Consider the following 12,380-nt stretch of genomic DNA (forward strand, 5'->3'; position numbering starts at 1 on the left):
AGCTTCATGGGTGGGGGTGGTAAGATCATAATTATGGATGATCATAATTATGTGAAAAGGTGGCATATGAACAAACTAAATCCAGCCATCCAGAAAGAAAAACCCTCCCATTTTTGTCTGGAAACAAACTAAATCACTTAAACTAAATCAACAAGGCAACACACAAGCCACTTGGTGGCTGCATTTCCTCCTGTTTTGGAGACGGCATTCTGAAGGTTTAATATGAACACTGGCAACCAGGTTGGATGGATAACATGGTAACTTTTTTTGCACGTGGATGTTGTGGTTATTTAAATACTTCTTTTAAAGCACTGCTAACTTGTACCTCCATTTAAGGGGTTTTACAAACACATTTAAAATCCTAACAAAACCACAACTCAGAAGTAAAATAAAAATGCAGTTGAGCAGCAGCCCATAAATATATATATATTTTTTTGACGAAGCAGGTTGGTCTTTTTATAAGTGGTGGGTATTACAAAGCTTTCTAAAACCTAGCAAGGAGGTAAACCGAAGCCCATCATCTTCATCCCAGAGCCCCGAAGCTCCTTTCTGCCAGCAACCTAATTTCCTCAGTGTACCTTAAGCAGGCCTCAAACCTGCCATTCCCATTTGGTGGGATGGGGGCTCACATCTTATAGCAATATGCCGTTGCGCAGGTGCAGTGGATGGCGCACCTTTTCCAAACACCACAGACAAACAGAGGCTTTGAAAAACACACACAAACACACAAGGTTTGTCATCACGCAGGAATATTTTTCTCATTGTGACTGCTCCAGTGCGGTTTTACTTTTACCTTGATAGAAAATGGCAGTCTGTTTTCTTTGAAAGCATAAAAATTAAATACAAGCTGCTGTCCTCCTTTTGTCAAAGGGGCTAGATTCCCGTAGCAATCCACATAAATAGGCTTTCCTTCCAAAACCTGTTGGGTCAATAATAAGTTTGTTAGAACTATTCCTGTACCGAACTATTGCAATAAACAGTAAGCATCCCAACTGTTAAATTACTATTTAAACCCACAGTTAAAGTTGCCTTTCAACATGGCTTCACTGCAGTATTTTCAACAGGAAGAGGTGTGTGATATGTTCTTTGGTGTGGGGAAAAGGTCACATTCAAGACTATAGCTATTTATTTCTAAATTGACCCTTCAACAGCAAGCTGGCAATTTTAGCTATGCAAAGCTCAGTTCTTTCTTTCTTTCTTTCTTTCTTTCTTTCTTTCTTTCTTTCTTTCTTTCTTTCTTTCTTTCTTTCTTTCTTTCTTTCTTTCCTCTAACTGATAAAAAGACTCATGGACAATGTGAAAGTAAGTTCACACATTCCACTACTTGTCCATCCTGCCTAGATCTACCAGGAAGAAAGGGGGTAAGCAATACCCCGGTTCTGGAAGACATCAGCTGAATTCCACTAGCATCTTACTCCATCCAAATTAAATAAAACATTTTGAACAGATAGATTCCTGTATTGGAAGCATTTGTTTAGCAAGATTGGGCATATTATATCCATCCTTATGCATCTATGCTCAGGCTTATTGGACTTAGGTGTAGAAAAATAAAACTGACAATAGTCATCCTTTTTGATACTTTACCGACAAAACTGCAATCTTGAATTTGTTTACCCTGTTTCTCCAAAAATAAGACGTAGCCATAAAATAAGCCATAGCAGGATTTTTAAGCATTCAAGGAATATAAGCCATACCCCGAAAATAAGACATAGTGATAGGCACAGCAGCAATGCCGGCTGTGGCAAGAGGAGGAGGGGGGAAAATAAGACATCCCCTGAAAATAAGCTATAGTGTTTTTTTTTTAAAGGAAAAATAAATATAAGACGGTGTCTTATTTTCGGAGAAACACGGGGGTAGAGACACTATGCCTGACACGGGAAATTTGTAACTGTCTTGACAGCTGTAAACAGACTGGTTTTAAAGTGCTTGAAATATCTGAATGGGCCAAGCTAACTGATAAAATCAGATAAACACAGTGATGTTTGCTGTCTAGTCAGGTTTATAGACACAATTTATACTTTAGTGGAATATGATCTGTAACTTTTAGAAAGGAATTTTTTTAAAGCACCCACAAATCCTGTAGATATACAACAAGCCTTTAATGTTGAATGATGGTATACCTCAATATCTTTACTTCTTGCAACTTCTTCAAAATTCTCTTGCTGCTCCAAAGTTTTGTCGACTTTATCGTCTGTCATGCAGAAGCAGCGCAAATTGGATTCCACTGCATCATTCATTTTGGCAAAAATGACAAACTTGGCCATGTAGGGAACACATATTAACTCCCTATAAAGCTGTGTGGCCAACCCGACAGTTTCGTGAACTTGATGGCAGTCTGCTAGCCAAAATCTGGATGCACATACATAGATGTAAAGACCAATCAGTCCATTTTCATACAATGGTGATTTCCCACCATAACTTTATTGTGAACTACCTCTCCAGCTAACAGAACCAAGTCACAATCCTGGATTTTCTAACTTACTTTTTATTATATATACTTATAAATTACTTCCAGCAAAACTTGGAGGTGGCTGATCTGAGAACTGTCAGACAAAAAGCATGTCATAGACATGTTCAATACAATTTTTATTATTTTTTCTGGTCTGCTCATAATGTGCCCTGTTGGTTTTCTGTAATCTAGGAAAAGAGAAATCTCCACTGCTGACGGCTGTGGTGCACACCTTGGAGACCAGATCTGCCACCTCCTTGGCAAACAAGCACTTCTGCACATTGGTGACGTGTGTGGAAAAAACAGATCTCAGTGAGCAGAAGGAACTGAACGTTGGGGAAACTGCTCCTCTGTATAATATCTAGATACCAATATTGGAAGAATGGCGCCACTCTGTTAAAAACAACAAGATGTGATTAGGAACATCAAAAATCTGAGGAGAAATTCAGATGGGAGGATTTTTTGTGTGTGTGTGTAAACATCCCTAGTTATGAATCTATTTTTGCTCCTCTCCTCTCCCATCAGTAAAAAAAGTCCTGCTATTGAGCTAGTTATTCTAGTGTGTATCACTCAAGTTATTCAGATCTTCATAATACAACCTGTAAGCCTTAATAAAGTATAATTATTTGTGTTTCATTTGCTTTTACTGTACCTGGCTGAAACGTTGGTTGTGAAAGAGACACAATCATTTACAAAAGTCAGTGGAGTGGTTCCTGTGATATCTTCCCACTGAGCTGGTGAAGTACCTCCTAGGAAATGAAAGATGCATCAGTCACACTTGTTTAAAGGGACCTGAATTTATAAGTTTCTGAAACACCCATATAATGTGGTGGTCATATGGAATGGATTCCTTTCCACAGGGAAGGACATGAAAGGTCTGTAATATTTAAGGTGGGCAATATAGTGCTTGGATTGCAGAAGGGCAGAGCAGAACTGGGGAGAGCTGGTCCTCACCTCTGCAGAGGGATGGGCAACCAGTGGCCCTAGGTCGACACCGCAACCGTCGTGTCTAATTTCAAAAGCTCTCTGCAAAACCATCGGTTCTGGACTTTGGCCAAAGCCATCTGTCTCCACCCCAGCAGTCCACTAGACAGTTAGGGAGAGAGAAAGGGGTGCTCTGTGTGTGTGTGTGTGTGTGTGTGTGTGTGTGTGTAGAAATGGGGGCGTGGAAAAAAGAGGGAAAGGTGGTGACCCCGCCCATTGCTGGCTTCAACTGATTCCATATGTGATATGCAGTAGCAAGGAGATGCTCCTGGGGGAAATGCCACTCTTGAGAGAGAGGAAGAGGACAAGTTTGCCCAATTTAGAAAACATATGTTGAATAAATGGGGAGGCACTTCCTTATGCCTTTGCCTAACCTGTTATGCTACACAGTAGCCGGAGGCTGGGTGTTGTGTCTCCTTTGTATCCATTGGTTATCCCTTCCCCTGAAGGGGGTGGCACAGGAATTGTCATGGTGATTGGCTTATGGAATTTTCTTCTTCTTGGTTCCACAGTGACAATGGGGCTGAATGTTGCTTTGTTACCAAGGATTTTCTTGACTGTTTCATCTGGAGCTGGTTGAGCCTATTTTCAATATAGGAAAAAGAGATCCTAAAATCATGGGATATCAAATTCTCAAACATGCAATTTATACTTACAGGTAGGTATTTGTGTTGGTCTGCCATAGTAAAATCAAAATTAAAAAAAATCCTTCCAGTAGCACCCTACTTTACATAGGTGTTGCTTGTATACACCATAAATGCTACACAAATCCAGGATATTTGGGTAAAATTCCATTTCAGAGTTCTGTAAAATGCAACAAGTCCCAAACTTCAGGTTGTGTTCAACTTTTACTCAGCAAAGACCGATTGAATTAATGAACCTAAATTTGTTACAGCCACTATTTTCAATGGGTCTACTCAAAGTTAGCGGAATACAACCCCTTTCTTCTTCTTTTTGGTATTCTTATCAGCTTCAACAATGTCATATGGTTCACTGAAATGGGGGACCTAACTAAAATCCAACCACTGTAAAATGAAAATATCTGTTGTATGTAGGTGGATTTGCTGTAAAACTCTGGATTTCATTCAGAGTGCCGCTGTTCCCTACTTAGCAGATGCTTATACTACAGGTCTGAATAAGGTACATTGGGATGACCAAACGCTAAGATGGGCAGGATAGGTAAACTTTTAACAAGTTCCACAGAAGTGGGCATTTTGGCAGCTACAGTTTGCCATGCAGGAGGGAGAAGAGCTTCTCCTTTTATTAACAGGCGAGATTGGACAGTACACCTCTTAGGAAGTGGTGTACTGTGTAGAGGGGAGCGTGTGGGCTGGTCCTCTCTGCTCACTGTCCCACCTCTGCCATTCCCACATGCTGCCTACACATGTAAGGTTCAATGCATGCAGGTAAGAACTGTGGTTGATTTCATTATATCAGGAATCTTTGTGTGTGTGTGTGTGTGTACATATGTTGAACCTGCATAATACATCCTTGTGTCTACATGAAGGAATGGTGGACAGGTTGAAGCTGCAGGCACTCATTTCCCTCAACCTGTTAGGCCAGATCTAAGGAGGTACACCATCTGATCCAGCCTGATGAAACCTTACTTCTGGTTTTCAAAAATGCAAAGAAAGGCTCATCTTATTACCTGCAGGCCCACTCGTATCCGCTTAGTTAATGCTCCTTCAGGGAAGGAAGCCTGGACTTGAGGCACAGTTGTGCTGCTCAGAATGCCACCCTCTGGACCAATCTGGTTGCTTTCTTGCTTAATTCGTGAAACCACAGCAAAGTACTGAGGAAAGTCCTTCGTGACAATTCTGCAGATACGCTTCTTCTCAAGTTCCTCTGCGCTGTCCAATTCTATGCAAGGGGAAATCAGAAATGTTTATAAATATTTATAAATATTACTGCTCAGGTATTATGAGTGGGCTGTTAAAGAGTTTCAGCCTTGTCCAAGAAAGTCTTTGGGTTGCTTTGAATACTAACACATACGCTGTCCTCAGTGCAATGTTTTCTGGAAGAACCTCTTCCTGTTCCATTTCAAGGCTGAAAAAAAATCTGTAACGGCAAGCTAGGCTTAACAGCAGTTTTGTTGGATTTGAACACCCAGCCTGAATTCGGTGTAACTAAGTAATACACAGACTGCACTGTGAATACTGATTGGACCACATGAAAGATACTATTTTATTTACTCTCATTTACCCCTTTCTGGTTCAACATGGCTATTTCATTTTGATCTGATAAAAGGCTAAGTAATCACCTTTAAAATCAACCTCATGACAGAAAGGTGTATTAATGAAAGGAGCAAAATGTGAATCTGCATGCAAACTTTTTTTGTTTGGGGTTTTGGTTTATTGGGAGATGGGAAGTGTCTCATAACTCACTTGGTTAGAGTAGCTCATGGTGGTCTGATCTGAGGAAATACCAGATGACTATAAAAATATTATTTATGCATTTAATAAATGAATATCTCACCATTCAATGTGCGACATTTCTGGGTTATGTGTTCTACTTTTAAAGGCTGGTTTCATTTTTACAGGTCTACAAATTACATTTTGGTTCTAATATCTAGCTTTGCCAGTAGATGGTGCTGCTCTCATCAAACACAGTAATTATTCCTTCATAAAAGGGAAAAGATACACGGAATGGGTGGTTTAATTTATCTCACCGCTGAGTTAGATAACAAAGAAATCATAATATACCCCCACCACTCCTATAAGTCAATCAAGATCACATCACTTAGGTATGCTGCTTCCATACCATACCACATAGGGCTGATTCTTCAAACATTTGTCAGTTTCTCTGCCTTTCCTACACTCACAATTGCATGGAGGAAGCAATTTCTGACTTAGCATGTTCCTGCCTGCTGCCACCGGCAGCAATTCAGGTGAACACACATTTTCCAAATGAATACTTATGAACATTTTCTAAAGCTTGCATAAACAGAAATAGCAGCGAGAGGGGAAATAATGGATATTCAAACAAAAACAAGAAGTTAGAGAAATTATGCAGTGGTACCTGCAGTAATACTTTTTAAGTTAAAGGAGCATCATTAATTCACTTCTGTGACAAATAATTGGGATACTGAAATATATTTCTTAACTGCAAATAGGTTCTTTGATTGGATGGTTGTGTATTTTTCTGCTGGCAAGCTTAACAACATATATGATATTATATCAATGCCACTTGGCACTGTGGTAATGCTATTTGTACAGTCACTGCCTAATTCACCTTTAATCATTCAAAAACAAACCCAGTGCATGTGTCTACTTGCTATTTGCCCAGGCCAAAACAGTAACAGTGCATATATACCTTCATTCATGCCGTTCAGTATTTCAGTGAGGTTTTCATGCCTGCTGTCATACTGATGTTCCTTCCACGTTTCACCGTTTTCACTTCGAAGCACAATCAGTTCTCTTTCCTTTCCTCGCATCGATCCAAAATGAGGGATTTCCACTATGACAGGACTACACCAAATAAAAGAAGAAGAAGAAGCAATTCATATTGTACATGCATTTTTTCATTTTACTAAGTGCTGCTCCCTTACTCAAGAGTTGTCTGTCACACAGCTACAAGTGCGCTCATGGGGGGGAAATGGTTAATAACTGGCAAAGCTGCAAAACCCTTTCCAATTCAAATTGCAAGGTTTTTTTTGTTTGTTTGTTTTTGTTTTCAATAATCCACTCCAATTACACACTTAAATAAGCACGCACAGGAGTGCTGACATACATCAACTTACACAGACAACAAAAACAAGTTACAAAGATGCATATAAGCAAATAAAAAGAAAGGGTTTCAGCAGGCAAGCTTAGATCCTGCACTTGGCTATGCATACATAATGCTATTTACTCAGGGCTGCGTGTACTCGGCATTTAACACACATAAACATTTTGCTGTTCCGTGTCTAGAAAAGCTGAATTCTTTCAACCAGCATTAGTATGGAACCTAAGCCAATCTGGACAACTTATTTGAGTCTCTACAATTTATTCTGCTTCTGCTAGTCACAGGAAGAAGAAGCAAGAAGCAATGCCAGGGCACTGATGCACAAGACCCCGATTGCTGGAAATATTGTTTATCAATACTTCATTTTGAGACTTCACCTGATGCTCTCCACCCAGTTGCAAACTTACTTTAAAAAAATGTTTCTAAAAAGTGAAACTCAGAGTTTGAATATTGCTTTTATTGTGCTTGAACAACTCTGTGCATATGCAATGCTGTTTACTTAGGGCTGGGTGGGAGCTTTGACTTAAAATAAAGAGAATTGGGGGGGGGGGAGAACTGACAATTTGCACCAAATTTTTCAAATATATTGTAAAGAAAAGCTCATTTCCCCAGCCAATATATATTGTGGAAATTCACCAGATTTGCAAGTTTTGCTCACTTTGCCTGATTTTTTGTTGTTGTTTAGTCGTTTAGTCGTGTCCGACTCTTCGTGACCCCATGGACCAGAGCACACCAGGCACTGATTTAAATATATTTAAATACGCTAAATAACTTTAAATATGTTTTAATCTTGGGAGGAGTAAGAAGTTACAGATGTAAAAGAACTGAAGTTCCATCCTCTTACCACTGGGCAATCTTTATTACCCATATAATTTCAAGTCCATTTGCACAGTCATAAAGACTAGACATTTTAAAAAAAAACCAGGGAGAGCACTGAAAGTCTCAGGAAGTTGAATTTGGTGACCAGTACTATAGTCTCTACTTTTCTGCCCTTGCACAGAATCACAGAATACACACAGCCCTTTAATAATAATCAACAGGCGATGCACCAGCATAGGCAAAGACCAACTTGATTCTAAGGTGTAGAAGAGACACAGTCAGATATAAAACAAAAAAACAAGCAAACATAAGTTCCATTTCGCTGGCATGCCATATTTACATTGACTTTAATGGAAAGTGTACATTTTGATCCAATGAAATCTTTCATACAAAGAATTAATGCAACTGAAAATATATACAGTCTAATTTTATAAAATAACGTGCAGTGCAATCCAATGCACGAGGGGCAAGTCCCGATGAGTTCAATGGGTAATAAGCCTGCAGAAGACTGGGCTATGAGAACCTGTATTGTGACTCCTATTTTCCTCCAGCACCATTTGTGTGAGCATGTGTTTCTTTTCAAGCACTACATATACTAAAGCCCCTGGTAAATACTGATTGTATGGGGACAAAACTGTAGCAGTTTTAGTCACAGGAGCATCTGCATGTCAGAATGGCTTGATGTGATCTTCCTCATATGTCAAAGAAAACCTACTGGTATTAGTCTATGAATGTAGAAAAAGATTGGCTCAACAACTTAACCTAGAGGATTTGAGGAAATATTTTGGTCCTTGGGCACAAGGAAAAAGCTATGGTATTGCCAGGTTGCTTCCTTCCATAACATCAAACTTAGTTGTGCAATGCAAATGCAACATTGCCTACATAGGAGTATGTAGTATGTATATTGTCCAAATATTGTCTACTCTGATTGGCTGTAGCTTTCAAACATCTCAGACAGGGAAAACTCTTTCACCGGTGACTGGAGGTGCCAGTCAATGTAGGTTGGTCCATCAGGAGTACTGTCTTCTTGCCAAATTCATTCTGCTCTCAACCAGTGCTCACCTTTCTGCCTTCTTATTTACAATCAGTCCAGGGGCTGGGGCTGCCTGTCAACTTCCTTCTCCCTGGCCTAAGTTTGCACTTGTAGAACTTGGCAGGGAGGAGGATGGGGACAAAAGCAGAATTAGTTTGCTCCATCTGTCACTGGCTCTGGCCTATGTTGGTCTCCCTGTCTTCTACACTTTCACAATGGGCACCAATTCAAACAGCTAACTAATCGGTAGTCTAGCTCTTGGCTGATGAATTCCGCAGAACAGGCCTGCACAACCTCTGACCTATTAAACCAAACACACTTACTTGTGGTGAAGGTCTTGCAATCCCGCCTACCAGCCTCCATGTTAACAACAGAGAGAGAGATTTACTCAACCTCTGATCGTCAACCATACATATCTGGTGAGCTGTGCTGTTTGGTGGGTAAAAAGTTGTGTAGCCCTCTGACCAGAACCATGATCTTATGTAGCTGTATTTATCTTGGGTAGCTGGTTGGATACATTTGCGCCCCTATTTAAATAATGCACCTAATGTTACCTGACTGTGTGCCTTCAACTGAAGATTACAAGAGCATAATTAAGTGGACAGTGTAATAAACCAACAGCTTGTTTTCCGCACCTTAAAAAAAAAAAAAGGAAATCTTCGCTCATGGGCAAGGAAAGCCTTTGAAGTATTCCATCAGAGAAACACGAGCAGTTATGGATTATGCAGCCTTAAGACATTTAAACAGACAGTATCATTAATTTCCCACAGAGGTTGTACTTAGCTCTGCTCATATGTATATATGGAGAGAGAGCACCTCACCATTCTGCGTAAACATCAAAGAGTAGCAGCGGTACTAGCTGAGACTTTCTTCAGCTGTTACACTTTTTTTTCTTTTACAAGGGAGAATCAGAAACAGTAATAGCAGCAGTATTTATTTTTTTAAGGCAATTTAGGGTATGACCCAGCTAATCACTTTTACATCTCATTGATTTCAATGGGTGCATTAAGCCATTGTTTAAATAACCCCAATGGGATGAAAAAGTGCTCCGTTTCTGACAGATTGTGGGTTTATTTTTGTGAAGCGTTATTTGCTCTATCATCTCAACAAGAGATGGATGATAGCAGTTCCACTTGTTTGCCTAATGTTTTGCAGGCCTCACAAAACAGAAAATGTTTAAGCCCATTGAAAACTATCCTATGAATACAATCTTTGTAGGCGAATATGTCAGATACTGTCTCTCTGTATAAGACACACACAGTTTTGTGCATGAATATAAACAATACTCACAGAGAAGGTATTAGACAGGTATTGAACACAGGACTTGGAACAACATGCTACGTTAGAACCTCACAACCCCTGAAGGCAGGCAGTCAAAATAGTCAAATATTTCCGAGATTTTAAATATGAATATCACAGTTTTCTAATAATCGTAAATAGATATATACAAAATTCATACTTTGTTTTCAAACCTGAAATATAATTCAGTTTTACAAGGGTTAACTTTTCCACCAATCTTATTCAACCAGATCGTTTATTGAATTTTCTTGAACAAGACAGAACTTTGGTCACAGGGGTGGCCAAACTGTCACTCCTGGGCATTTCAAGATACATACAGAGAGTTAGTGGCATTCTTAGTGCATAGGCACACTCTGAGTACAGCATGAACCAAGCAATCAACCAAGCAATCAGTCACCCACCTATACATTTGGGCCATAGACAACTGGCGGGATGGGGGATTAGGAGATCAAATTCAAAGTTCTTAGTGTTTAGGCAGACTTTTCATGCTTAATATTCTAAAGGGAGTTTGCTCACAAGTGATGAGCTACAGTTGTCTGAAAGCAAAGAGCTAAACTAGAAGGGACGTTTATCATGCAACTGGGACTTTCCTCCCATTGCAAATAGCAGCTGTGCAGGAGTAACAATCCTGTTGAGACCACAATGGAGGCAAAGAGGTAAAAATATTCCCCCCCACTGTGCTGATGATCTGGACCTACCTCCCGCCCATCAAGGTGCTTAAGTATTTATTTTTATATAGAAACAACAATCACCAGCAACTGCTATTTGCATGATTACGATTGTGTCTAGTTTGGCCCAGAGTTAAAGGTAAAGGAGTATCTATTGTGAGTACTGAAGCACATGAAGATTTTGGTATATATTAATTATACTTATATCTTGCAATCCCCTGGAAACTTTCCCCAGCTTCAAGAATGCTATGGCCTCAGATGTTCTCAGGCCATTCATAGGGCCCTTGGGAATGTGCTGAACACAGAATTCAGAATAACAATCTACATTAAACATCACAGACTTCAGATACAGGTAGAATTTCTAGGAATGTGTTTTTTGAACTTCTTTTTTAGTCAGTAGCAGATGGCAAGGGAGATAAACTTCCCACTCTCAAGAAAACATAACTTTATCTGTTATGAAAGCTCAGGATATTAGGGGTGGTTCTATGGCACATTGTAAGATCCCCTCTTATATGCTATAATTGATATGTTAAGACCTTGTTACTGCCTCACATGAGCTGAGTTTACACTTTGGAACATTCCCACTTGGTTGCACAATGTTGGGGAAGGTCAATAATAGAGGAACTCGTATTTTTAGGAATGCCTGGCCATCATTACTGATCTTCTTATTGTGATAAAATCCCAGGGTCCTGCAGGAGACAGTTTGAACACCACATATTTAACCACCCGTTTTACAAATACTTCCTTGTTGGTCCAAATTTGGCAAAGCTATTTATTTGTGCCATAAGCTGGCTCCAAAACCATGCAAATACCTTCTCTACCAACAGAACTAAAACAGGACCATGTGTGTGGTGTCACTGTAGTGCTTTTAAAAAGGTGTAGTCAATGCAGCTGAAACAGTCAAAATTGGTTAAAAACATAGGAAAAAAGCACAGAAGTTATGAAAGCAGAAATGCTTGCAGTGAATTCCACATGCCTAGAAGCACAAGATCAATTACAGGAGCAGTGCTAGAATAAAATCAAGCCACTATGATTTTTTTCTTTCAGTGACGGTTAATCAGCTGAAAGCTTTTGTTGTTGTTGTGAACCAAAATTAAAAAATAATAATGGGAATGACCAAAACACAAAACAAAAAAGCAAGTCAGAACAAAAAAAAAGAATTAAATAAAAAGAAAAGAAAAGAACTGTAGACATTTGATATCTTTTCTTATAAACATCCTACCCAATAAATTTTGTTCCTTGAGGCCCAAGCTGCAGGATTCGGCTAACCATGCTCTCACCCTCATTTAGAGGGGGAGGATTGGTAGGAAGGTGCAGTTTACTGAATAACATCCATGCAGCAGGAAGAAAAACAAGAGGGGAAATTAGGAACAAACTGTCATTCCTGACAGAACTTTCTACTGGG

General features: G+C 39.5%; 1 protein-coding gene and 1 long non-coding RNA gene across 15 annotated transcripts in view; one reads left to right on the forward strand and one right to left on the reverse strand.

The window, feature by feature from the left end:
- LOC132592171 (uncharacterized) overlaps nt 1-3,085 on the forward strand; it is a 46,023-nt gene extending 42,938 nt beyond the window's left edge. For both annotated transcript variants that reach the window (XR_015950162.1, XR_015950163.1), the window contains one exon: nt 2,642-3,085. This is a non-coding gene — a long non-coding RNA (uncharacterized LOC132592171). The remainder of the gene's footprint in view (nt 1-2,641) is intronic.
- The window catches only part of ANK3 (ankyrin 3), a 338,144-nt gene that overhangs the window by 31,932 nt on the left and 293,832 nt on the right, over nt 1-12,380 (reverse strand). For all 13 annotated transcript variants that reach the window (XM_088670194.1, XM_088670192.1, XM_035138096.3 and 10 more), the window contains 6 exons: nt 6,746-6,900; nt 5,082-5,293; nt 3,808-4,015; nt 3,102-3,198; nt 2,121-2,349; nt 794-919 (listed from right to left, as the gene is read on the reverse strand). In XM_088670194.1, the coding sequence (XP_088526320.1) occupies nt 794-919; nt 2,121-2,349; nt 3,102-3,198; nt 3,808-4,015; nt 5,082-5,293; nt 6,746-6,900 (1,027 nt within the window). The remainder of the gene's footprint in view (nt 1-793; nt 920-2,120; nt 2,350-3,101; nt 3,199-3,807; nt 4,016-5,081; nt 5,294-6,745; nt 6,901-12,380) is intronic.

The sequence above is a fragment of the Zootoca vivipara genome, chromosome 5, assembly GCF_965207765.1.
Source record: "Zootoca vivipara chromosome 5, rZooViv2.hap1.1, whole genome shotgun sequence".
Taxonomy (NCBI): domain Eukaryota; kingdom Metazoa; phylum Chordata; class Lepidosauria; order Squamata; family Lacertidae; genus Zootoca; species Zootoca vivipara.